Source organism: Podarcis melisellensis (genome assembly GCF_964234715.1).
Source record: "Podarcis melisellensis genome assembly, chromosome: 14".
Lineage (NCBI taxonomy): Eukaryota > Metazoa > Chordata > Lepidosauria > Squamata > Lacertidae > Podarcis > Podarcis melisellensis.
The window spans coordinates 1,280,149-1,307,872 of NC_138546.1; the positions used below are offsets into that span (position 1 = coordinate 1,280,149).

The 27,724-nt window shown below is 49.5% G+C and overlaps 1 protein-coding gene across 3 annotated transcripts in view; it reads left to right on the forward strand.

Annotated features, from left to right (window-relative positions):
* The window catches only part of TNRC18 (trinucleotide repeat containing 18), a 117,279-nt gene that overhangs the window by 24,469 nt on the left and 65,086 nt on the right, over window positions 1–27,724 (forward strand). For all 3 annotated transcript variants that reach the window (XM_081889022.1, XM_081889023.1, XM_081889024.1), the window contains exons 2-3: window positions 18,497–18,622; window positions 20,295–22,145. In XM_081889022.1, coding sequence (XP_081745148.1) covers window positions 18,497–18,622; window positions 20,295–22,145 — 1,977 coding nt within the window. The remainder of the gene's footprint in view (window positions 1–18,496; window positions 18,623–20,294; window positions 22,146–27,724) is intronic.

A 27,724-nucleotide genomic window follows, 5' to 3' on the forward strand; every position in this document is an offset into this window, starting at 1 on the left:
ATAGAATTCTGTAGGATGTTTTGCTAGAGTGTGAAAACAGGCAAGGTCCCTGGATCCCCAGCCATGCATCTCCAGAAGGTGGAGACATCAGGCGGCATCCGGGCATCTTCACTTGGTCGCAAGTGGCCAAGAGCCAGCTGCAAAATGCACCTCTGGCACCTGGCGAATTTCGAATGCTGCTTCCTTGTAACTTGAAGGCCCTCTATTGCAGGAGAAAACAAGCTTGCTCCCTCTTCTATGCCCTTGAGATATTTGAAGATGGCTCTCACATCTCCTCTCAATCTCCTCTTTTCCTGGCTAAACCTACATAGCTCCTTCAACCGTTCCTCATCAGGCTCCCCCCCCCCCCCAGACCCTTGATCCTCTTGGTCGTCGTCCTCTGTACATGTTGCCCTGAGCTGCTGGGATTTGTAGTGCAGCGACGCCTGGAGGGCCACAGGCTCCCCCCCATACCATATGAGGCAGTCCAAAGAACCATGTGTGTGTGTTTCGGAGTCCCCCCCCCCTCGAATGACGGTCGCACAAAAGCGGAGGTCTGAGAAACAGTTTCTATCCAAATGCGATTTGGGTTTTGAACGCAGTGTAAGGTAGTCTCTACGGGAGTATATTGTATTTAATTATGGGGTATCAGAGTTTTTAGGGGGTTAACCAGGCTGGGGTAGTTGGGATAGCAGGTGTGTTGGTTTTTGAATGTCTGGTGTAGATTTTTTCAGTTTCCTTGTTCTGTATGGGACAATGACAATAAAGATGATCGTATCGTCTTGCTTCTCTGAGCATCCTGTTACGGAAATAACATGGGGGGCACATTTTTAAAGTTGTTGCAGTGCTACAAATATTATGCCTGAATGTATCCTTTCAACTTGACAGCTCAGGGAAGATACATTGGTACCTCGGGTTAAGAACTTAATTCGTTCTGGAGGTCTGTTCTTAACCTGAAACTGTTCTTAACCTGAGGTACCACTTTAGCTAATGGGGCCTCCCGCTGCCGCCACACAATTTCTGTTCTCATCCTGAAGCAAACTTCTTAACCCAAGGTACTATTTCTGGGTTAGCGGAGTCTGTAACCTGAAGCGTCTGTAACCCGAGGTACCATTGTACTTAGTTTTATAAATTTGTAGAAAAGCCATACTTTAACTTTCCAACGCCATTTAACCCTTAAAGAAAGGGGAACTTGGGTTCCACCTCCCTCTATGAACCAAGAAGCAGGAAGTCCCCTAGGCAGCAGGAACCGGGCATCCCGCCATAATTCCCCAAGCGTGAGAGGACATCCACAGCCCCCCACCCAGGGAGTGAACAAGGGGGGACTTAAGAGGTGTTATGGGGACTTAAGAGGTGTTGGGAAAGGGGTCTGATCAAGTGACCTCATGTTGAACTTGTGTCACCCTTGTAGACCCATCCCCATTTGTGAGGTGCTAGTGATGTAGTGAAGATGTCTCAATGATGCTGCTCAAAGTGTATTTTGGGGGAAAGAGGGAAGTTTTTAAAGAGGACGTCACCCCATGTTTGGGGTTCTTTCTGCTGTGGGGACCTGTTGCGCAACAATAAAGCTCATGGTCTACTGACCACTGTTTTGCTCCAAATGACATGGCTGGAACTTCCTTTTTTTACTGACCGCATGGACACTGAAGAAGTGTGTATGCACATGAAAGCTCATACCAATAACAAACTTCGTTGGTCTCTGAGGTGGGACGTGGGTGGTGCTGTGGGCCTTGGTTTTGGAACAGACATCTGGAATGAATTAAGTTTGAGAACCAAGGGACCACTGTATATAAGCTCAGTGCTTTTTTTCTTAAAAAACATTTAGGGGTACTCTCATTTTGACTCAATGAAATCACCATTTTATAGTTCAAATTGGGAAAAATAAATACAGTCAATGGACAAAAGTACAAAAAATCACAAAAAAGGTTAGGGGTTTGCGTACCCCCAGAAAAAAAGCACTGTATAAGCTAAGCGCTAAGTGGCACCTTGGGACACCTAGGGACCTAGGACTTACTGATCAGGAGGTCGGCAGTACGAATCCCCGCGACGGGGTGAGCTCCCGTTGCTCGGTCCCTGCTCCTGCCCACCTAGCAGTTCGAAAGCACACCAGTACAAGTAGATAAATAGGTACCACTCCGGCGGGAAGGTAAGCGGCGTTTCCGTGCGCTGCTCTGGTTCGCCAGAAGCGGCTTAGTCATGCTGGCCACATGACCCGGAAGCTGTACGCCGGCTCCCTCGGCCAATAAAGTGAGATGAGTGCCGAACCCCAGAGTCGGCCACGACTGGACCTAATGGTCAGGGGTCCCTTTACTTTTACCTTTAAGGTGCTACTGGAAGGAATTTTTTGTTTGTTTGTTTCGACTACGGCAGACCAACATGGCTACTTACCTGTAACTAGATGCATGGATCCGTGGGGGACCCTGATGAGCTGGGCTGTTGAGTAGACACTCATCCCAGAATTTTTCCTTAACAGTCCTGACAGTCACTGCTGTGATTGTTTGATCTCTTGCCATGGCAGAAGGAAAGGCCCTCCATTCCAAAGCCTGGCACTGCCAGACCGAAGAGCTTCAGCCAAGCGGGCGCAGCCAAGTTGGCAGCCCTCCCTTGAGCCTCGGGGAAAGCGTCCAAGCGAGAATTGGTCCGAAGCTTTGGCCTCCTCCTTCCTGCTGCCCCTCAAAGTTCCACTTTGGGGAACTGGGGCTGTTTTGCGACGGGCAGCGCCAACTCATCTGATGAGTGGTCTTTTCTGAATAAATATATAGAGGGAGAGAGTTCTTTTTAAAAATATAATATGATTTTTATTGATTTTCAAAAAGAGAAAGAAAAGAACAGAAAAAAAGAGTTACATCATAATATCATAAAAATTCCACATTTCAATATTACTCTGAATCTCTTGACTTCCCCCAATCCCTTCCCAGGGTCCTATTAATTCTATTCCCAACTACATAACAATACTTCTCCGATTTTTCATATTACTACATTATCTGTACTTTCTGTTACAGTGCAAGTGTATTTAAAATCTTGCTAATGTTTTGAGCTTTTTACAATGATTTTGTATATACCTAATAAACATTTCCCAATCTTAAAGACCATTGTAAACAGTTAGCATCGTTAGTAGGATTGGAATTATCACTTGTAGTGTAATTGAGGATTTTGGATATAACGGGGATATAAAAGATTTAAAGGTAAAGGTAAAGGTACCCCTGCCCATATGGGCCAGTCTTGACAGACTCTAGGGTTGTGCGCTCATCTCACTCTATAGGCCGGGAGCCAGCGCTGTCCGAAGACACTTCCGGGTCACGTGGCCAGCGTGACGAAGCTGCTCTGGCGAGCCTACACCAGCGCAGCACACGGAACGCCGTTTACCTTCCCGCCAGTAAGCGGTCCCTATTTATCTACTTGCACCCGGGGGTGCTTTCGAACTGCTAGGTTGGCAGGCACTGGGACCGAACGACGTGAGCGCACCCCGCCGCGGGGATTCGAACCGCCGACCATGCGATCGGCAAGTCCTAGGCGCTGAGGTTTTACCCACAGCGCCACCCGCGTCCCTGTAAAAGATTTGGATCATCATAAAAGATGCAGGAGGAAATGATTAATCATAGGACCCACAAAGGGGAGGATGGAAGTCCAGGAGATTCCTTGGAATCTTGTTTTTATGATCTGTGTTCAATATATGACTGCAAAATTTTATTCTGAAAAACCAAATAAATAAATAATAAGAAAAACTAAACTGCGGACACACAGTTACACCCACCTGCAGGATCCCAATTTGTTTTGCATGGCTGGTACGCTGAGAAGAAGCCTCGACTTCTGATACGGGATTGTTCAGAGGGAAGCAAACAGCAATTCCTGGTTCAAGCAGAACACGAAGTCAAGGCCGTGGTTTGCTGCCCCTGCTGCCTAGTGCCAAGGAGTGAAGGCGGATCAATCTGGGCGCATACAGCAGGCCATTAACCAGGCCTTAATGTGATGTGCAAAGGCAGCCATTCCCTCAATTATAAATTACTCTTGCATGGCAGAGGTTATTTTAGATACGCACAGAGTTTATTTTGTATCAGTCCCACGGCGTAATAAATAAAACTCTACAACTAAAGAGGTTTCATTTTTTAAAGAAAAAAAAGAAAGAAAGCAGCAATGTAGAAGTCAAAATGTGCTTTATTAAGAAACCCTCAGCAGGAACGAACGATCGCCAGATACACGCCATCTGCAATTGGTTGCATGTCGGCGGAATTTGCTTCGTGGCAAATGCAAAGCCAGCGGCAGATCTGATCACGCCCGTCTTTGAATTTGACGGTAAATGATTGATTCGCTTGACAGTCTAACCGCTGAGAGCGTCGCTCCGGAAACCGATGTGAGAATCTAGCCGCAAGCTTCTTCCAGAAATGCAGGGGTGGAGTGGGGGGGCGGGGCGGGCGGCCTATATGCAGCCCCCACATTCCCATTGCCCGTTGGTCCCCTTCCAGGTGGCAGCCTCTTGCCACAGACTTGGGATGTTGGCAGTGCCAGGCTGCAAACACACCTGTGCCCCATAGACTGGCTTGCCTCTGTCAAGGGCTCCGGCCTCTGTTGCTGCTGGAAGATGAGACAACCCGTCAAATTGATATTGCCGCCCTCAGGGAGGGGAGGGGGCCCAGTCGGAGCCTGCCGGGTTCTCAAGGTGGGGGCAGGCATAAGATCGGCGGTGTAAATTAAACTTTCCAAAGTGACAACCGGCTCAGAGAGCAGGCTGGGGTGAAAATTAAGACCGTGGCAGTTGAAGGCCGGGTATTAGGGGGGGGGGGAGATGTTTTACAATCCTCACAGCAAAGGCTGGACTTGCAGGAAGAGCATCAGCTGCGATTTGGAACGGGTCGAATCCCAGAGATGGAGGGAGCAACCTCGCTTTCTTCTAGAGCAGTGTGACCCAGGGCTCTGGGTTTGCTCGGTGGCAAATGCCAAATCGCTGTACTTTTTGCTCTATAGGACGCACCCGACCATAGGACGCACCTTGTTTTAGAGGGGGAGAACAAGAAAAAAAATTCCCCCCCTCTCTGCTCAGTGCCCCTTCAGCAAAGCAGCAGGAGAAATGGAGCCCCTTCCATTTCTCCCCCCACTTCGCTGAAGGGGGGCTGCGCAGCTCTCCCTCTCTGCTGAAGCCAGGAGAGTCCACCAACACCTCTGATGATTTTACATTCTTTATCACTTATTCTGCATTTCTTAATTTCTATATTGCATTTAATTGTCCTTAACTAATAATTCCCTTCATAGTCTTTCTTGTAATATTTCAAATAATCCACCTTACAAAACTTCTTGCAGTCCTACCAGCATAATCTGTTCATCACAATTACTTTTCAAATAGTTCATCTATTTACTCCAGTCCTCTAAGAATCTCTGGTCTCGCAGGTTTCGAATCCTTCCTGTTAATTTATCTAATTCTGCGTACTCCATCAACTTCATCCTCCATTCTTCTTTTGTTGGTAATTCTTCTTGCTTCCATTTTTGTGTCAATACACCTCCTGCCCCTTTTTGCAGAGCTGCCTAGGTGCCTTAACTCATTCCTTGGCTGCCTTTGTGGAGCATCAATCATGGATTCTTTGCAGGAGACCCACAGCTGGCCTCTGCGCAAGCCTACAGGGTCTGGATTCCAACCCGTCTGTGTCATCACATTCCCGTTCCACGAGGAGCCTTCCTCCGAGAGAAGCACCCCCCTGCCTATTCCTGAGGGTCAAATACAGCTGGGGGGGAAGAGATGCTGGCAAGCTGATGGCATTCTGTGGAAGGTGGAAACATCTGCCCCCACCTGGGTGCAGATGGTGCCTCTGGGTCTGTGGCTGGGAGGGACATGGATGACCCCTGGAAAGACGTTCGGCAAAAAGGCTCCCTTTGCAGCCTTCCAGAGCTGTGTCCTTACCTGTTCCCTGTGTTGAAATGCATTGAAGGAAGTTAGCAGCTGAGCAGATCTCAAAGCGGCTCCCATCCCTTGAAATAAAAAGCTAAAGGGACCCCTGACCATTAGGTCCAGTCGTGGCGGACTCTGGGGTTGCAGCGCTCATCTCGCTTTATTGGCCGAGGAAGCCGGTGTACAGCTTCTGGGTCATGTGGCCAGCATGACTAAGCCACTTCTGGCAAACCAGAGCAGTGCATGGAAACGCCGTTTACCTTCCCGCCGGAGTGGTACCTATTTATCTACTTGCACTTGACATGCTTTCGAACTGTTAGATTGGCAGGAGCAGGGACCGAGCAACGGGAGCTCACCCCGTCGCGGGGATTCGAAGCGCCGACCTTCTGATCGGCAAGTCCTAGGCTCTCTGGTTTAACCCACAGCGCCACCCGCATCCCTTGAAATACCTACTAGGAAAATGGTCCAATTGATGGCTGGGCAGGGGAAACTGCAGGTTTGCTCTTTACAGCTCCCATCACCCATAGAATCATGGAATTGTAGAGTCGGAAGGAACCCAGAGGGTCATTTATAGTGCTAGAAATTTCCCCGGGTGGGTTTTGCACCTGGCGTGGGTCCAATGGCGACCCTGTGAAGATGTCTGCATGCCAGGTGGGCAATGGGCATCTCCACCTGGCTGGCCCCCCTAGCTTTCCTATGCAGATAAGCAAAAGAGCTTATTCACCTTTTTCTCCAAGGGGAGGACATGGTTTACCCCTCGCCTGAGTTAATCCCTACAACGACCCTGCGAGGGAAGTTAAGAGGCTGTAACTGGCCAAAGGTCACCCAGTGAGCTTCATAACGGAGTGGGGATTTGAAGCCTGATCTCCCAGGTCTTTGTCCGACACTCTCACCACTGCACCCCACTGCCTTCCTAGAGTCCTTCTGCTATGGGGCAGCTCTATAAATTGAGCAGCTAAATCAATATGGGGAAAACTGAAGGAGCTGAAAAGTTTTCCTTGAAGCTTGAATTTGTTTTATTCTGGATTGTTTTATTTGATATTTTAATGTGTTGTAAACTGCTTGGTGAAATTTATTTTAAATATAAAGTGGTCTAGAGATGAATTAATCATCACCATCGTTGGAAAAGGAAAAGTTGCCTAGACATTCCATTGTAGCGAACGTAATCTAGGTTTAAGGTGCCACTTAGCGATTAGCTTATACAGTGTTTTTTGTTCTGGGGGTAAGCAAACCCCTAACCTTTTTTGTGAATCTTTGTACTTTTGTCCATTGACTGTATTTATTTTTCCCAATTTGAACTGTAAAATGGTGATTTCATTGAGTCAAAATGAGAATAACCCTGAACATTTTTTAAGAAAAAAAGCACTGAGCTTATCTACAGCGGGACCCTCGTTCTCAAACTTAATCCGTTCCGGAAGTCCGTTCCAAAACCAAAGCGTTCCAAAACCAAGGCGTGCTTTCCCATAGAAAGTAATGCAAAATGGATTAATCCATTCCAGACTTTTAAAAACAAGCCCTAAAACAGCAATTTAACATGAATTTTACTATCTAACGAGACCATTGATCCATAAAATGAAAGCAATCAACAATGTGCTGCAGTCACACAATCAATCAATCAGTAGCTGAACTGGGTTCCACACAGTCACAAAAAACAAAAAACAAAAAAGCCACAAAAATGCAAAATAAACAGCAAAAACAGACAGACCTCAGCGTAACACTCAAAATGGCACTCAAAACGGAGCACATTTGGCTTCTGAAAAAAGTTCACAAACCGGAACACTAACTTCCGGGTTTGTAGTGTTCGGGTTCCAAGTTGTTTACCAAGGCGTTTGAGAACCAAGGTACCAATGTATAGAGATTGAACACTGGTGGACATTGGTTTCAATCCTGGGCAATGCACCTTGTGGAGGTGACTTGCTTTGCTTCCTAAAACACTGAAATTGAATGCCCTTTGATCGGGAGCCCACCCCAAGCTTATCTCCCGAGCCATTTGGCTAAGGGCAAGCCACACTTTGTCAGCTGACCGGATGCAAAATTCTGGAGAAACTCTCCCATAAACTACAGTTGACAAGGGGGCAACGGGAAAGAGATCAATTTGCAGCTGTTTGGCTTTTCTGTACTGAACACACAAAATGACCTCAGGAAACATTGAAATCCATAAGGAGGGGTATCTTTCATTTTTCCAGATTTGCAAGTCAGAAATTTTGCTTCAAAACGCAAAATAAATAGCAAAAACTCAGCATGGCACTCAAAATGGAAGCGTGGCACTCAAAACGGAGCATGTTTGGCTTCCGGAAAAGTTCGCAAACCAGAACACTTATTTCTGGGTTTGCAGTGTTAGGGTTCCAAGTTGTTTGAGAACCAAGGTGTTTGAGAACCAAGGGACCACCATATCTTAGTTTCTCGCCCTGTGCTGAATATCAGCTGGTGGAAACCACAGGCGGGGAGGGACGCCTTTGACTTGGGCCCTGCCTGAGAGTTTCCCACCCAGGCAGCTGATTGGGAGTGAGAGAAGAGGACCATGAGTCTGATCCAACAAGCTCTTGGTATGTGAATGCCAGGGGGAGAGAGAAGTGGGGCGGGTGAAGCACCCCTCTCCACATGCTTTGCATCTTAGAAGCTGCAGCCCTACACCTGCCCACATCGTCACAGCAATGCAGCACCTGTGACTGAGCTGTGTTTCATAATGCAAGCGGACGCGGCCGGCCACAGCCAGAGCAGGGTGTTGGACTAGGCAGTCCAGGCTCCTGTCATCTTTCTCCATGGAGGAGGAGTGCCTGCGAAGCCACGCCTTCTGCAGAACGAGTCCCCCTCCCCGAAGATGAATCACGAGTCATTTAAACCTCCCTTGTTCCTCGGTGTTCCCTGCCCATCGAATGGGGTTAATGAGCCTGACCTACTTCAGGAGAAATTGGGAGGAGAGCCTGCGAGGGCTGATGTTGCAAGAAGTTGGCAAACCCACCCGTCTTGTCCCTGGAAAAAGAAATCTTAATCTTTGTTCCTCTTTCTAAACACGAAAGGGCGAGGTTAATTTGTGTGTTTGTGAGATATATATATATATATATCTGACTCACCAACAAGAGGAAGCATCCGGTCATGAGATTAGGAATCAACAGGCCACAGAAACCGCATGGAAGAAAAAGGACTTTGCGGGTGGCTGTGCTTTCAAAGATGGGAGCGAAGCTGCAATTGACCCAGCACCCAGATTTGCCCAAATCCTGCATGCGCAGCAAACACCAATCACTGTGTGTGCAGAAAACCCCTTGCACCCATCTCCTTTCTTGCCCCCTTCCCGGGACTGGGAAGTCGCAGGGCCCACTTGCCCTCCTGCGCGGTCAGCAAGATTGCTAAAGTCTTGCGGTTGTTTGGAGTTATGTGACCCTTAAGAGGTTTCAAAACTCTTGTTTGTGTCTACAGATGAAATGTCTGGTCTGAGAGCGGAGGAAAGGTTGCAATTTCTTCCTGGTCGGGTGCCTTTGGCCCGTTCTCCAGACCCGGACTGTAGGTGCCTGCTAGCTGGTTTGCCAAATAGGAAAGGGGTCAAGGCTGGGAGGGATGGAGAAAGCCATTCTTTTTATATATATATAATTTTTTATTAGTTTTTTACATATCATTTTCAACAGTAATTAAACATACCTTTACATCTTATTCAGTTTTTTTTTTGACTTCCATCAGTCCTGTCTGAAAATTTTCCAGTCTAATCTCTTAGTATGCATTTCTTATTTTCCCTATTACATTTCAAACTCATAACCAATATCTCTATCTTTTTCTACTTTTTCTCCTTACAAAACGTCTTGTAGTCCTACTAGCATAATTTGTTGATTACAGTTGCTCTTCAAATAATTCATATACTTCTTCCAATCTTCTGTAAATCTCTGGTCTCGCAGGTTTCGAATCCTTCCTGTCATTTTATCCAATTCTGCGTAGTCCATTAATTTCGTCTGCCATTCTTCTTTCGTCGGAATTTCTTCTTGCTTCCATTTCTGGGCTAATAATACTCTTGCCGCTGTTGTTGACATCTTGTCTATTAATGTCTTGGCCTATAATACCAAGTAAAAATGCTTCTGGTTTTTTTAAGAATGTGTATTTCAACATCTTTTTCATCTCATTATATATCATTTCCCAGAAGTTCTTTACTTTCTTACATTCCCAGGGATGGAGAAAGCCATTCAGCCTCTTTTCCTTCCTGCACAGCCAATCTGGGCTAAAACTGGTCCCACAACCCCATAGCCTCCCCATGGGATTTCCAATATCTAAATTAATCGAGAGGGGCAATCTCCAGGTTTAATGCAGTGGTAGAATAATCTCCGGACATGGGTGGCGCTGTGGGTTAAACCACAGAGCCTAGGACTTGCCGATCAGAAGGTTTGCAGTTTGAATCCCCACAACGGGGTGAGCTCCCGTTGCTCGGTCCCTGCTCCTGCCAACCTAGCAGTTCAAAAGCACATCAAAGTGCAAGTAGATAAATAGGTACCACTCCGGCGGGAAGGTAAACGGCATTTCCGTGCGCTGCTCTGGTTCGCCAGAAGCGGCTTAGTCAAGCTGGCCACATGACCTGGAAGTTGTACGCCGGCTCCCTCAGCCAATAAAGCGAGATGAGCGCCGCAACTCCAGAGTCGGCCACGACTGGACCTAATGGTCAGGGGTCGCTTTACCCTTTACCTAGAATAATCTCCAGATGGGCCCCTGGAATAATTATTTGGACAGACAAATGCCTGGGCAGATGTTTAGCAAAGGAATTGAAAATCAAACTGCCATGATCCTGACGCCATTACGTTAATCTATGGTGCGACCGCATTTGGGGTGCTGTGCACAGTTCTGGCCACCTCAAAAAGGATCTTGAAGGGTTGGAAGAAGATTCTGAAAAGGGCCACCAAAATGAGTGAGGGGGTGGAGCAGCAGCCATATGAGGAACGGTCGCAGGACTTCCTAGTTTAGAGAAGAGGCGAGGATGAGGTGACACAGGTTTGCAAAATTACGCCTGGCATGGAGAAAGGGGAAAGGGCTTCCTCTTCTCTCATGACGCAGGAACTCGTGTTAAGCAAGAGTTGTTGGGCAGTGGCACAGGCCTCCCTTGGGAGATGGTGGACTCTCCTTCCTTAGAGGTTTTTAAGCAGAAGTTGAATAGCCACCTGCCATGGATGCTTTAGCTGAGATTCCTGCATTGCAGGGGGTTGAACGAGATGATTCTGGGGGTCTCTTCCAACCAGTGTGGATAAAATAAATAAACAAATCTGATTTTTTTTATTTAAATCAGATTTTTTATTAATTTAAATCAGATTTTTAAAATAAAATGCTTTTGGAGGAAAAATCTTTCTAAAGATAGTTTTCTATTTAGCTTTGACTAGACTTAACCTTCCAGGGGTCTTTTACTTTTAAAAGCCCTGACAGTAAAGTCCAGTAGCAAACGACTCTGTGGTTGCAGCGCTCATCTCACTTTACTGGCCGGAGCTATTTATCTACTTGCACTTTGACGTGCTTTCGAACTGCTAGGTTGGCAGGAGCAGGGACCGAGCAACGGGAGCTCACCCCATTGCGGGGATTCAAACCGCCGACCTTCTGATTGGCAAGCCCTAGGCTCTGTGGTTTAACCCACAGCGCCACCCGCGTCCCTTTATCTTTACCTAATGTTGGAAGATCCAGGACAGGTAAAAGAAAGAACTTTGCTTAAAACTTTGGAACTCACTGCTGCAGGAGAGAAGAGGGGTCTGGTGTCCTTGTTCTGCTTGCGGGTTTCCCACAGGCAGCTGGGTGGCTACTGCAAGAATAGGATACTGAACCATGGGCCTGATCCTGCCGGGCTCTTTGTGCTGCTAATGGGGAGATTGTGGGGGGCTCTCGGAAACTGCCTTTGCCCCAAACATGGGACTCCCTGCCCCCCCACTTGGGGGAATGAGCATCTTGACTCTGCTTTCAAGGAATCTGAACTCCTCCTAGAACAACTGCTCCAGGAAAGAGGGGTAGGGTTCTGGCCTGGCTCCTCTCGCCTTGCCGATCAGTTTCCTTGTAAAACAGAATTGGAAGCCACAGAGCATTCCAGAGGCTGCTGTCTACAGGCCAAGGAGTAAGCTACAGACCATTAAAAAAGGGAAGAAGAGAAAAAAATGAGTCGCCCATAACCTTACGTGTAACTTCCTTTCCAGCCCCTCTGTTTAAATTCAGCCCCCCCCCTCAAAAAACTTAACATCATGTGTGCCGAGAGCCATTGCCTATTTCTCCTTTTGGAGTAAATGGCAAAACCTGCATAAATGGGAATAATATCAAGAGGCAGGGAGTTCCAAAGTGCAGGTGCTGCCACACGAAACAATTGAGTTCTTAGAGATGTAAGAACTCTAAGTTGATGAGTTCTTAGAGATGTAAGAATCCATGTATTATGGGGCATCTGTAGCAGTCAAGTGGACATATATGGGGTGAGGAGCTCTCACAGAATGTATATTTTATACAGTGGACCTGCCACTTAGATCAGTGTTTCCCAACCGGTGTTCCGCGGCACACTGGTGTGCCGTGAGACCTTGCCTGGTGTGCCGTGGGAGGGAGGCGGGAGAGGCGGGGCGGCGGCGGCATCTCCTGCTGGATGCAAATCCAAACATGGCGGGCGCCTCCCTCGCTCCTTTGTAGGCGGACCATCGAGAGAGAAAGAAAAGGAGGCGAAAGAGCGAGAGAAGGCGCCTGCGCGGAAAGAGGAGCGAGCAGTGTGCCTGCACGCCGCGGTGCCCGAGATCGCTTCTCCCCACCGCCCCTTGCTTCAAAAGAGGTCCGGGGACAGCGGGAAGCGCAGCACTTCTTCCCCGCTGCCCCCGGACCTCTTTTGAAGCAAGGGGCTGCGGGGAGATCGCTTCTCCCGGTGCTCCGAAGCGGGGCGGGGGGGCGGGAACACCTGCCCCAGCCGCCCCGCTTCGGAACGCTGCTCCGAAGCGGGGCGGTGGGGCGGGAACCTCGCACCCCGCCGCCGGGCATCGGAACGATGCCGGGCGGTGGGGCGGGAACCTCTCCCCCCGCCGCCCGGCATCGGAACGATGCCCCGATGCCGGGCGGTGGGGCGGGAACCTCGCACCCTGCCGCCGGGCATCGGAACGAGGTCCTGGACCTCTTCTGAAGGCAGGCGGGGGCAAAAGTCTTTGCTCCCCCCGCCTGCCTTCCCGGGACAGCGGAGACTTCTCCGCTGCCCCGGGCGATCTTAAAATGCTGGCGGGCGGGAGCGAAGCGTTCGCTGCCGACCCCCAGCATTTTAAAATCTCCTCGGGGCAGCGGAGACTTCGCTCCCGCCCGCCAGCATTTTAAAATCGCCCCGGGACAGCAGGGGCTTTTAAAATGCTGGCGGTCGGCAGCAAAGCCCTCCTGTCCCCGGAGCTTGCGGGGCGGGAGGTGGGAAGAAGGGCTTTTCTTCCCACCGCCAGCCTTCAGAACAGCCTTCTGAAGGCTGGTAGTGGGAAGAAAAGCCCTTGTCCCCGTCCCCCCCAGCCTTCAGAAGAGGTCGGGGGACAGACTGTCCCCGGACCTGGTCTGAAGGCGGTTTCCCTAGGAACGCATTAATTGATTTTCAATGCATTCCTATGGGAAACCGTGCATTGCAAGACGAAAAACTCGCAAGACGAAGAGACTTGCGGAACGAATTAATTTCGTCTTGCGAGGCACCACTGTACTTTTTATATAGTCAATATAGGCACAGAGTTAATTTTTTTAACATTTTCTAATGGTGGTGTGCCTCGAGATTTTTTTCATGAAAGAAGTGTGCCTTTGCCCAAAAAAGGTTGGGAAACACTGACTTAGATGATGATGATGATAATAATAATAATAATAATAATAATAATAATAATAATATAGTACATTTCTGAGCACAATTCAAAGTGTTGGTGCTGACCTTTAAAGCCCTAAACGGCCTCTGCCCAGTAGACCTGAAGGTGCGTCTCCACCCCCATCGCTTTGCCTGGACACCGAGGTCCAGCTCTGAGAGCCTTCTGGCGTTTCCTCCCTGCGAGAAGCGAGGTTACAGGGAACCAGGCAGAGGGCCTTCTCGGTAGTGGCACCTGCCCTGTGGAACGCCCTCCCATCAGATGTCAAGGAGATAAACAACTATCTGACTTTTAGAAGACATCTAAAGGCAGCCTTGTTTAGGGAAGTGTTTGATGTTTTATTGTGCTTTTAATATTCTGTTGGGAGCCGCCCAGAGTGTCTGGGGAAACCCAGCCAGATGAGCATGGGATAAATAATAAATTATTATTATTTCTATTATTATTATTATTATTATTATTATTATTATTATTATTATTATTATTATTATATTCTTTTACTCGTTGTGAGGAAGGACAGAGAGGGCGCTTGGACTTGGTGGACTTCTGAGATTTTGCTAAGATGTGCGAATCTTCTTCCAAGCCTGGAGTTGCCGCCTGGGGGCTGGTGTTACCAATGTGCCATTGGACTAGATGCCCACCTGTGCCCAAGGAACACCTGGGAGGCCTAGCCGAGAGTCGTGGTGCAACAAATCTATTGATTTGCACTTATCTCCCACTTTCATTTCCAGGGAGCTCAAAGTAGTGTACATGGCTCTTGCCTCCTCATTTTAATCTCTACAACAACCCTGTGAGGTAGGTTCAACCAGGAGGCACAGTGTCTGGCTCAACCCAGAGTTCCTCAAGGCCGAGTCAGGATTCGAACGCGGGTCTCCCTGGGTCCTAGTCCGAAACCCAGCATTTCTGAACTGTGGGTCTCTAGATGTTGTTGGACTACAACTCCCATCATGAGGCCCAAGGTTGATCCAACCACTATAACGCCCTGGAGGAATGAGCGATTCAACCATGAGCAGGAATGTCACAATGAGATACAGGGATATGTGAAGGCGGAGAGGAGCAATGAGTGGTCCAAGTTCACCTAGGGAGCTTCAGTGTGGCTGAGCGTGGATTCGAACCTTGATCTCGATGCGCCAGGTCAGCCGTGGGGAACATTTGGCCCTCCAGATGTTGGTAAACTACCGCTCCCAACATCCCTGGCTGCTTGCTAGGGCTGCCGGGGGGGGGGGGGAATCTTAGTTCAATGACGCTTGGAACGGCCAAAGGTTCCCCACTCCAAAAGATAAATGTACTGGTCCTGTGCATTTTGCAGAACCCGCCTGCCTGTTTTTAGATGTGTTTTCATAGAATAGTAGAGTAGGAAGGGGTGCTGAGGGTCATCTAATCCAGCCCCCTTTAATGAAGGGATCTCAGCTGAAGTTTCCATGACAGACAGTCATCCAACCTTCTACGAATGAGATTCCACAACCTCCAGAGGGAGTTGGTTCCACTGTCAAACAGCTCTCACTGTCAGAAAGTTCTTCCTGATGTTGAGTCGGAATCTCCTTCCATGCAACTTGACTCCATTGGTTTGAGTCTTACCCTCCGGAGCAACAGAAAACAAGCTTGCTTCCTCTTGCAGCTCTTGAGATATTTGAAGATGCTGATCGTATCTCCTCTCAAGTCTCCTTTACTTCTAGGCGAAACCTGCCCAACTCCCTCAACTGCTCCTCATAAGGCTTGGCTTCCAGACTGTCTCGCCAGAGTGGTGCATGCTCTAGTTATCTCTCGCTTGGACTACTGCAATGCTCTCTATGTGGGGCTACCTTTGAAGGTGACTCGGAAACTAATTAATCCAGATTGCGGCAGCTAGACTGGTGACTGGGAGTGGACGCCGAGACCACATAACATTGGTCCTGAAAGACCTACACTGGCTCCCAGTATGTTTCTGAGCACAGTTCAAAGTGTTGGTGCTGACCTTGAAAGCCCTAAACAGACTCAGTCCACTATACCTGAAGGAGCGTTTCCACCCCCATCGTTCTACCCGGACACTGAGGTCCAGCTCCGAGGGCCTTCTGGCGGTTTCCTCCCTGCAAGAAGTGAGGTTGCAGGGAACCAGGCAGAGGGCCTTCTCGGTGGTGGCGCCCGTCCTGTGGAACGCCCTCCCCCCAAATGTCAAAGAGAAAAACGACTACCAGACTTTTAGAAGACATCTGAAGGCAGCCCTGTTTAGGGAAGCTTTAAATGTTTAATAGGTTATTGTATTTTAATATTCTGTTGGAAGCCGCCCAGAGTGGCTGGGGAAACCCAGCCAGAGGGGTGGGGTATAAATAATAAATTATATTATCTTGGTTGCCCTCTTCTGCACACCTTCCAGCTTGTCAGCCTCTTAAATTGTGGTGCCCAGATCTCAACACCGGACTCCAGATGTGGTCCAACCGAGGCAGAATAGAGCAGTTCCCTTGATCTGGACACTGGACTTCTGTTGATGCAGCCTGGAAGAGCATTAGCTAATGTTCTCCTTATTGCAACTCTGAGGCCTGTGCAAATCCGTTTCCCGTTCTCAGATTGCATAACGCAGCCTCTGCGTTATTTTGCAAGATCTGTGGTTTCCTGGGCAGCTAAGGCTCCTGCTTCAGCCGAGCCCCAAACCCGGCCACCTGTTCCTCCAGAAGACCACCATTCTGCTGCCATTCCGATCCACGAAACCCATGTTTATTACGTTCTTTCAAGATAGGAGGCACTCAAAGCTTGCGGACGTGCTTCCTCTGTCGCCGGATCCGGCCGTGGTGCGCAGGCAGGGCGCTTGGGAGGAAGCAGGCTGAAGCATGTGTGAGGATGTTGCTGCCATGCGCCACAGTACCTGCTTCCCTTCTGCAGCCACAGGCCCGTCGTTGTGGCCGACGCGGTTGCGCAGCAGGGTTAAGCAAGACTCGCTTCTGTTGCGTGGTTCCTGCCTGCCTGCTGCTTTTCGGTGAAATATCGCTAACGGGCACCGCCGTCCCCAGTTTTTCGGCATGCTTTTTGGGGGAGACAGGGCAGATGTGGTTGGAGCAAAAAGCCAGAAAGCCGAAGCAGCCTTAACTTGCTTCCTTCCCTTGGCTGGGTGAAAGGGAGTCCACGACAGACAGGTGGCCATCTGTCATAAGGACAAAAGAGAAGACCGCAGGATCAGGCCAATGGCCCATCTAGTCCAGCACTCCGTTCTCGCAGGGGTTGAACAGTTGCCTGTATGAAGCCAGAACACAGGCAGGATTCTACCATCCTGTGGTTTCCAGTAATTAGTCTTTAGAAGCATTGCTTGGAGGCGATTGGAGGATGGATAGCGGCTAACAGATTGAGGTTGAATCCCTCCTGGTTCCCTGATACCTCCCTTCTCACAGTGAGGGAACTGCCAGAAGGCCCTCAGAGCTGGACCTCAGTGTCCAGGCAGAACGATGGGGGTGAAGATGCTCCTTCAGGTCTATAGGGTCTTTCCCAAGCATTCCCAGCACTCCCAAAGTCGGTGTGCGAGTGGCCTGTTGCCTCCAATATTGGGACAGGAATTTCTGCAAACTGACGTTCTGGGATGAGGGCACCCTGCGTTTTCTCTGTCCAGAATCTGTTTGCTTGGTGGCCTCAAGACCGAGGGGACGACGAAAGCTTCTCTCTCTTCCAATTCCCAACAGGCAGAATTTCAAAGACTTTTGGCACAGAAGGCATAGTCCATTTTGCAATTCTAGCCTGTTTCAGTCATCATTTAATAGCACCGCACCCAAGTGGTACATGAGATTCTCTCCCTCCTCATTCAATCCCCACAACAACCCTGTGAGGCAGGCTAGGAGGAGAGGTGGTGACTGAGCTCAGGGTCACTGAGTGAGCTTCGTGGCCTAGTGGGGATTCGAACCCTGGTCTCTCCTAGATATGAGTCCGACATAATAACCTCTATGCCGCTCTCACTGAATGCATGAGACGAACATGGTGCTAAATGTATGGGATGCACAGAGGGACATTTGTGTGCGTTTGAAGCTCAGAAGCATTTCATTTTCTCGATTTCAACCATAGGGCTGGTTGGAATCGCACATGTTAAATCAAAGCAAGGCATGAGATTCCTGCATTGCATGGGGTTGGAATAGATGACCTCTGGGGGTCTCTTCCAACTCTATGAAGCTTAAAACCTCTTTGGTTTAGGATGCTCTTGCAAGATCTTGTGGGACGACCCCTAGCACTCCCGTTTAAAAATGTGGATGCGTTTTCTTCTGAATATTTTGTAATATTCTGGGAATACGTTCAGGCTAGTATCCCTGAAGTGTTAGGGTATCCGACTACACCCTTAGAACCCAAAATATTTCTGCTGGATAATCTAAAATATGTTATTCCAGAAAATAATCAACAAATAGTGTTTTATAGCTGCTGCTACAATATAACACCAAAAATGTGGGTTGGGGTGGGGGATATAATCTCCTACTATACCTGAATGGATTAAGAACATTTTATCCATATTAATTTATGACTAAGCCAATTTATTACAAAATAATACATAAAGACCGGCGTAACAGGTTCATGGGGGAAATGGGCATTTTTCTTTGCAAAGTTTTGGAACAACAACATCAATGAGAGCATCCAACTTCATGCTGCTTTCAGCCCAGCTGTGGCAGTATTTCTGCATGCTCTTTATCTTTGGTTTATTTTGTTTATTCTTAATCATAATAAAATTGGGAATGCATTTTTAGAACTTTCCTGTGCTGTGTTCTATGCTGGATTAAACAGATGTCGTTTAATCACTCTTGCGTGTCACTTTTGAGTTGCATGGGTTTCTAGAAACCATTAGATGTGTTTAATAAATAATAATAATATGGTTTACATCTGACTTTCCTCTGTCCCTCTTTTCCAGGATTCTCCCACCTTCCCAACGGTCTGTATCCCTCATACATTCCTCTGAGCCACCTGGAACCTCACAACAGCGGCAGCCCCTTGCTTGCTCAGCTGGGCCAGCACAGCCTCTTTGAGTCTCCAAAAGGTGAGTTGGGCTCCCCCCACCCTTTGTCCAGTGCCCCCAACTGCCCCTGGGAAGCCCCCAAATGGCACGGATGTAGAACACCCCCCCTCCTGTGGTTGCTCACTGCCACTAATGATGATGATAATAAAAACCAGGGCTGCCTTCAGATGTATTCTAAAAGTCAAATAGTTCTTAATCTCCTTGGGAGGGGGTTCCACAGGGCAGGTGCCACCACCGAGAAGGCCCTCTGCCTGGGTCCCTGTAACTTGGCTTTTTGCAGCAAGGGAACCACCAGAAGGCCCTCGGATCTGGACCTGTGTCCAGGCTGAACGATGGGGGTGGAGACACTCCTTCAGGTATCCTGGGCCAAGGCCATTTCAGGCTTTCAAGGTCAGCACCAACACTTTGAATTGTGCTCGGAAACGTACTGGGAGCCAATGTAGGTTTTTCAAGACCGGTGTTACGCGGTCTCAACAGCCACTCCCAGTCACCAGTCTGGCTGCCACATGACTGGGTGCCTCTGGTCCTGGAAGTGCACCTGGGCACCTTGAGGACTAGTGGCCTGAGATGGCTCCTTGCATTTGCCTGATGCTCTTTTTTGCAGCTGCCTAAGCTGGTCGTCTGTTGCCTCCCATCTTGGAGCATGAATTTCTGCACTGGGAGAAGGGCAGACTCCTATTTCTCCATCCAGAATCTGTTTTCTGGGTGGCTTCCAGACTTATGGGAGGAGAAAAGCTTCTCTCTCTCCTCAATTTCCTCCCAAAACAGGCATAATTTCAAAGACGTCTGTCACAGAAGGCTCGGTCCATTTCAGGTACGCATGGTCTTACCCCTCCCATTTGCTCCCCACAACAACCCTGTGAGGCAGGTTAGGCTGAGAGAGGCATTGACTGGCCCCAGGTCACGCACTGAGCTTTGTCATGGCCAGGTGGGGAATTCGAACCCTGGTCTCTCCCAGCTCTTAGTGTGGCCCTCTAACCACCGCACCACACTGGCTGAATGTATATGGGACGAATATGGTGTTGAATGCATATGGGATGTGCATAGAGACATTTGCATGGTACAGGATGAGTGCATCTCACATGGCTGAAATTGTGCAAGTCATATCCAAGCAAGGCAGAAAGCTTAACCCCTTTTCCCCGCCACGTCATCTTGGGGTTCCCCGGCACACAACAATATTTTGTTTTATTCCTCCATTTTTAAATTATTGAATTGCAAAATACTAATCCACATGAAAAGGAAAAAGCAAGTGTCTCAGGCATACAGAAGCTAAAGTAAATGAAAGTCATTAGGATCTGAGAACTCTGCCCCCCAAAACCAAAGCAAAATAATCTCTTTTCAATATTAGGAAATAACGGGGTACTAACCCAAGGCAAATTATAATGCACTTTACCATTAACGTTGCCGTGTTTGGTTTATTACATTAACTTGTTTACTTTCTGTGTTACAGGGTACAGATGGTGTGAAATAAAAAACCAAAACCACCAACCCATCTCTGCTCTCTATATGCCAATCTGTGCCATAAACAAATCTCTGCCATGTTCTTCATTATTATGCATATACAATTAAGTCATGCCGCATTTTGTAGGAATTATCGCATTATTTGGGTCCCTGTGGCACTTTGAATCTGTGCAATCATGTTTCCTTTGCAAGCCTTTCTTGGGGTTGCCTAAGTCTGTTCCTTGTTTTGCAGATGGGTTTTATCTTGGCGGCCACGCAGGACAGCCCCCCTTGCACCCCCAGGGCCCCCCCTCGAGGACGGCAGTCAGCCACGGGCCCAGTGCCCTCCACCGCGAGAAGGAGCTCGGGCACCTACCCAGGGCCTCGAAGGATGGCACCAGGGATGTTGGCAAGGAGCGGGCATGCCGGGGCGACGTCCTTCTGGCCGGCCCCAAGAAAGAGAGCAAGGCCCGGGAGGAGCCCAGGCCACACAGCGTGGTGGACCTCACCCAGGACACCAAGCCCGACAGCGACAGGAAAGTGAGTGCCCCCGACAAGGGCGCCAGGGCCGGGGAGCAGCCGCTGACCCCCCTCCTGGCTGAGCACGCGCCGAGTCGCGGTGCCCACGGCGGAGAACCAAAGTTCAAGAACCCGCTGCAGACCTCCTCGCTCAGCAATTGCAATGGTGCAGGGGACCCTCTGGGGAAAGCGCTGGGCTCGGAGCAGGACCGCTGCACCAGGGACCCCGCGCGGCACGACGAGAACATGAGGCCTTCCTCGCACTCGGAGCGGCTGCGGAGGGGGGATTCCGGGGCGGGGGCCACTGCCTTGCACATGGCTTGCAGCTGCCCCTCTCCGGGCCAGCCGGGGAAGCTGGCCCCCGCTTCCTCCGCCTTCCCCCCGCAGCCGGTCCATTCCAACATGTACACCATCTTCCCTTTGGCCAAGGAGGCCGGCAGGGAGCACAAGGTCATCGCGCCCACCTTTGTGCCTTCCGTGGAGGCTTACGACGAGCGCAGCGGACCCATCCAAATCGCCTCGCAGGCCCGGGACAACGGTGGCGGCAAGGTGAAGGAGAAGGACCCGCCGGCCACCCGGGTGGGCGTCCTCCAGGCCTTGCCCGAGAGGTGCCTGGGTGACGGCGCCCGCAGCCTGCTGCCCCCGGACTTTGCGGCACACGGCGATGCCAGGAGGATGGAGGTTCTGCGCGAGAAGGGCTCCGTCATCCGGGCCACCTCCACGGCGCTCAGGAAGCAGGGGCCCCCAGAGACGTTCCTCAGCAGGCCCCGGCTCAGCTCCCCCGAAAGCAGGGGCGACTTCCTCGCCTCCAAAGACTTGCTCAAGCCGGGCTCGGAGTCAGAACATCGCTCCTGCGAGCGGGAGCGGTTTCCGCGGCCCGGCTGCAAGGACGCGGCGAAGATCTATGGCACTTTGGACAGTTCTTCCTCCTCTTCTTCTTCTTTGTCGTCCGCCTCATCCCGGGGGCAGCACCTTGACCACGGCCAGCCCCCAAAGCCCTCCGAGCAGAAATGGAAGCCTTTCGACATGGGCAACTTTGCCACCACGCAGATGGCGGTCTTGGCGGCACAGCACAACCAGGCCAGCCGGGCGGAGGAGGAAGCCAAGAAGGCGTACCTTGACCCCGGAGGCCTGCAGAGGACTGTGGTGACGGCGACACGGAGCGCGGAAGGCCTCCATCCTACCTCTCACGGAGAAGGCTCGGCCATGCAGAGCCTCATCAAGTACAGCGGCAGCTTTGCCAAGGAGGCGGCGGCGGCTCGGTCGGGCAGCGGCAAGAAGAGCCCCTTCGGCGGTTTGGGGCACATGAAGGCTGACCCCGCCCTGCAGGCTTCGGCCAGGATCCAGCACCTGCTGCCCCACCAGGCCAGCAAACAGCTGAAGAAGGAGCCTGAGCGCCCCGAGAGTGCCAAGTCCTTTGGGCGCGAGAGCATCGGGTCGCAGGGCGAGGGGGAGGTGCGTCACCTCCCCGTGGGCATCGCCGTGGCCGTGGCAAGGCAGAAGGACAACAGTGGCGGCAGCAGCGGCAAGGTGGGGCCGGGATTGGCGGACCGCGATCGTGCCCTCTCTCTGGGCAACGTCAAAGGTAGGCCACCCGATGGGGAGGGTGGCTGGGCATTCTCTGGCGGGTAGCAGGTGATGGTAGAATTGAAGGAAAGGCCGGAGATCTTCCTTCTAGGAATACTGCCAATAAAATAAAGCAAAATACAAGACCACTGCTTATGTATTCAATTACGGCTGCAAGAATACTGATAGCCGCAAGTTGGAAATGTGAAACAACACCTACAATAATAGATTGGCAATCACTCATGCTAGAGTACTTTCAATTAGCAAAGCTGACCAGAAAAATCAGAGGAGCCCCAAACCAAAAAATATTTAGAGAATGGAGACTATTCAAAGAATATATAAGATTGTATTGTAAAAATGACGTCATCCTAGCAGAACCGAATGATACTTGTATATAATAAACAAATGGAATAAATATACTAGAAATATAAACAGGAAAAGTTATAAAACAAACTGTGCGATAAAATTAAGACAATAGAAAAAGTACAAGAAGAATGAATGGAAGTTTCTTTCAGAAGACTTTATTAGAAAAGACAGGATGTTATAGCCAATGTTCCTGTGCTGGTCCAGGGGGGAGGTTACCGTGGGGCGAGGTCCAGGACCGGAGTTGAGGGTCGGCAGACAGTCCTCCTCGGGCGAAGCGGGGTCCACAGCGGGAAGCCGGGTAAGGACAGGAACTCTGGGGGAAACAGGACGGGATGCTGGCCGAAACAGCTCATCAACGATGTTGCTCCCGCAACCTGGGACCGGGCTGACTGGCCTTTATCTTCTCTGAGGCCAGGGGCGGTCCCGGCCCCCAGGAGCCCCGCCTCTCCTGGCCTTAAGGCGAGCACTCCTCCTGGGAGAAACCAGTTCCCTTCGCCTCTCTGCCCTGAGCCTCTGCAGATCAGGAGAGGCTGAAGGGTTACTGGGCCCAGGGGGAGACTCACCTGTAGGCACTGAGTCCTCAACCACCTCTGGAGCCAGAGTGGACTCACCTGGTGCCTGCTCCTGAGGATCCGGCACAGGTGCAGGCGCTTCAGAATCAAGGCCCTGCCCCAGTTCAGCCGGCCCTGGAGGCGGGGACTCCTGTGCAGGCTGGGATTCCTCCGGTTCAGCCTCTGAATCGGATTCCCAGGCCATCACAGTTCATCTCTTCTTGTTAAATCTTCTTTGCTTTTTTTATTTTCTTTATCTTTTTGTGTTTAATTTTTGCTGTAACTATTTGTACTGTATATGTAAGATGATATTTTAAATCAATAAAGATGAATTTATATAAAAAATAATAATTAAAAAAAGAATTGTAGGGTGGATGGAGGGGAACTGAAGGCTCAGCTCATGGCTCGGGCCGGTTCGCGGTCCCGCAGGCGCATTGGTGTGCTGGAGTGCGTGCGCATGCACAAACGCTATTTCCCAATGGGAAGCTGGCCAGCGAAAAGTGTTCCCTGCTTTGCTCTGTGCCAGTTTAGATGGATGATAGAGTTTAGATGATAGATAGATGATAGAGTGAGTGAGTGAGTGAGTGAGTGAGTGAGTGAGTGTGTGTGTGTGTCTGGGCAAAATGGAGGCCTGTTCTTTTGGTGGTGCTGGGAAAATCCATTTCTGGGTGTCTTGTTCTGTTTTTAATGCTCAGCTGTTGTCCAAGAGTGTTCTTTGCCTAACCGTAGCTTGCCCAAGAGTGAAAATAAGGTCTTGCTCAAGACCTCTGCATTATTGCACAGGAGCCAACTAAGTGGGCAACGGGGGTCCACAGGCCGGTTAAATGACCCCCTATGAGCCGTTTGTGGCCCATGGGCCTTAGGTTGCTGACCCCTGAATTAGATGGATTGGGCTGGATGGGCGATGCTTGTGGGGCTGTGCCCTGCGGGTGTGGCACAGCCGCTGTGGGTTCATAGATTCAGAAGGGGCCTCAGAGCTCACCCAACTCACTGGCAAAGCTAGACGTCTGTGGCTGAGGCTGGCAGTCGGACTTTGTAGTCCCAATGTCTAGGGAGTGTTAGGTTGGCCAAGACTGGTGCGTTGTGCTGCAGTGTCTAGCAGGTGTGGGGCGATGTGCTGGGGGGGTTTCTGTTGGTCATGAGAGGGGGCTTTGGTGCCCAGCAAGTCCTGTTGGTCCTTCCCAGGGCTGTACGATGCAAAACGAACGATGCAAAAAAATGAGTTTTATGGACATTTGGGTTTATAGTTTACAGGCAGATTTCAGTATTTTCATGTTGCAGAATTAAGATTATTCCTTCTTTTTGAGTTCACAGCACCCCCCCCCCACACACATTGATCCTACGGAATATATGGGGTTTTTTGTGGTTTTGCAAAGACGCCTTGAGTTGCCTGCGGGGAGAGAAGGCGGCTGATAAATTTAATAACCAATAGTGATAGTAATAACTCCCTAGGCCGGAAGGGTGTGTGTTTAAGTCTGAAAGCTCTCCTAGCATGCAAAGGGGGTCTGTGTTTGTTTGTGCCCTTTGCAGACGTCCCAAAGTCCTTGCGCAGAGACGTGGCTGGTTACTTGCGAAGGTCTCTCTCCTTTGTTTTTCAAAGGCTCTGAGCTTGTCTCTCAAACAAGCACCCCTTTATCTGTGAACTGCCACATTTAATTTTTGCGAGAGGTGCCGTAATCACCCATGGCTCTTCCCATACTGAGCGGAGGCTGGTCAAATTTTTATTTCCCAGGAGGTAGAAACTGATGCAACAGGGCATCTCCTGAACTTGCAATGAATTAGACTGGCCATTGGGTGTCACTGTCATATCACAAAAAGGAGTAAACGGTTATTATTTTTGAGAGAGAAAATATGTGCAATATACACTGCATATGAGAGAGACTGCCTGACCCTATATATGCTTACTCATGAGAAAGCCCTACTGTGCTCAGTAGGGAATGATGCAAAATGACCGCCGGTTCCTTCTAGCTGGGTCTCTCCTGCGTTTTGAGAAACAAATCTCTTCTTGACCACTGTCAATCAAAACAAGCTGAAAATCTGCTGTTGGCGTCGGTAGCCATCTTTTAGCCTGAGTAATTGTGAGGGTTGTGTCTGTGTGTCACTTAAGTTCTCTGTAATGTTGGTCACTCGGCTCCTTCTTTTTTTGAGAAAAGCAATTTATTGGAAGTGTTGGCCGAGCCAGGAGGCTGGCGTTCAGCTGGTTTTTCATGGGTCTGGGATATAGGCAGGCCCAGTGGCTTTTGGCAGGTTCACCCCGTGGCAAAGCCCAGCATTTTTTGGCCGGTTTGGAGGTGTGGAGTGAAGCACAAAACCTGTTTATTCAGCTGATGTGTGTGTCTAAAGAAGCGGTTTTCTGGGGAGGGAGCAGGAATAAGACTTGATCTAGCAACTTGACCTAACTGGATTTGTTTTCTGTTTGCTTGGCTGACAACCTCTGTGTGTGTGCGCGTGCGTATGTGTGTATGTATTTTATTTTATTTTAATTTTTAAAGGCATAAACTCCAGCTGTGCATATTTATCCAAGACAGTCCCCGTTTCACGGTCCTGCCTCTGGAATATCTGCATCCCTGTTCAGCTTTGCTGGGTCATTTGAGGAAAATTGTCTTAGAGCTGTGCTGAAGAGCCCCATTTCTTCCTCAAGAACTCCTAGTAGAAGTTAGGTTCCTGAATGATGTGTTGGCAGTGGTGGTAGAGCAGGGGTCAGCAACCTAAGGCCGCTCAGTCGGCTCCCGTGCGCCACGCTAAACCGGCGCGGAGCAGAGTGGGGACCGCCTTCCATCATGCTAGTTGGCTTCCCATTGGCTGCAGGAAGCTCCTTCAGCCAATGGGAAGCTGTGCACGTCTCCTCCGTGCCAGACGAAGCATCAGAAATGGCGTTTGTGCCTGCGTGTGAGCGCGTGTGCACACTCCGGCCCACTGTGGCGTCTGCGGGATTGTGAACCGGCCCAAGCCGCAAAAACTTTGCCGATCCCTGTGGTAGAGGATAAACCTGATTTTTTGGTGTCAGTGCAGCGTTCGGTGCACAGCCTGCCATTTTGCACTATACATGGGTACATCTTGAACGATAGATAGATAGATGATATAGATAGATAGATAGATAGATAGATAGATAGATAGATAGATGATAGATAGATAGATAGATAGATAGATAGATAGATAGAGTGAGTGAGTTGTGTCTGGGCAAAATGGAGACTAGATCTTTTGTTGTTGCTGGTAAAATCCATTTCTGGGTGTACTTGTTATGTTTACAGTGTTCAGCTGTTATCCAAGAGCGTTCTTTGCCTAACCATAGCTTGCCCAAGAGTGAAAAACAGGTCTTGCTCAAGACCTCTGCATTATTGCTCTTATTTTAAAGCCGGACGTAGCTATTTGCTGCATTTTGTGGAAACGGCCCTGAAATCACTTCGATGTGATGTGTCCTATGTGGAGATCTTGAGCAACCGGCTCCTCCTAGCGAGGTGGTGGCAATGTGATCATGGGGTGATCTGTGGCAATAGGCCGCTGAGAACAAAATGGCGCTGGTTGTGCTCAGGTGAGGAGCAAAAGGAAGTAGGAACATGACCAGAGAGCCTACCCACACACCACGAAAGGTTCCTCCCACCAGCGGCTGTGAACTGTGAACATTTAATGGCTTATTTTGTTAGAGGGAGAATCTGGTTCAAATGTTGTCTGGCCTTTTTGGTCCCAACAGCCCTGTGGGGGTACCAATAATAATAATAATAATAATAATATCACATGAATAAGCCACACTGGATTCCACCATAAACTTGGAAGCAGCCCTAGAAGGGGAATTGAACCACTGAGTGCAGCATTCTAGGCCCTGAATGGCAGCAGTTCTTGAGAGTCTTGGCCAAGAGTCTTTTCTCAGGGTTTGCGGCTTGGTTCCTTTTAAACAACAGGTGCCCAGAACCAAAGCTGGGATAGTCCATATGCAAACCATGTGGTCTACCGCCGAGCAGTGGTTTTTTTAAAAAAAGTATTTGGGGACATGGGGGCCCCCTTTTCTAGCATAATGAGCCAAAATGAGCCACTGTTTTGTGGCAATAATAATTTTTCTTTAGTCGCGTCCGACTCTTCGTGACCCCTGGACCAGAGCACGCCAGGCCCTCCTGTCTTCCACTGCCTCCCGCAGTTTGGTCAAACTCATGTTTGTAGCTTTGAGAACACTGTCCAACCATCTCGTCCTCTGTCGTCCCTTCTCCTTGTGCCCTCCATCTTTCCCAACATCAGGGTCTTTTCCAGGGAGTCTTCTCTTCTCATGAGGTACTGGAGCCTCAGCTTCAGCATCTGTCCTTCCAGTGAGCACTCAGGGCTGATTTCCTTCAGAATGGAGAGGTTTGATCTTCTTGCAGTCCATGGGACTCTCAAGAGTCTCCTCCAGCACCAGAATTCAAAAGCATCAATTCTTCAGTGATCAGCCTTCTTTATGGTCCACCTCTCACTTCCATACATCACTACTGGGAAAACTATAGCTTTAACTATACGGACCTTTGTTGGCAAGGTGATGATGATGATGATGATGATGATGATAAAATAAATAAAATTTTATTTATACCCCGCCCTGCCCAGCCAAGACCGGGCTCAGGGCAGCTAACACCAGGTATAAAAACCATTGATTAAAATACAACTTAAAGACAAGATTAACGTACAACATTAAAATGCAGCCTTATTTCAGTAGAAA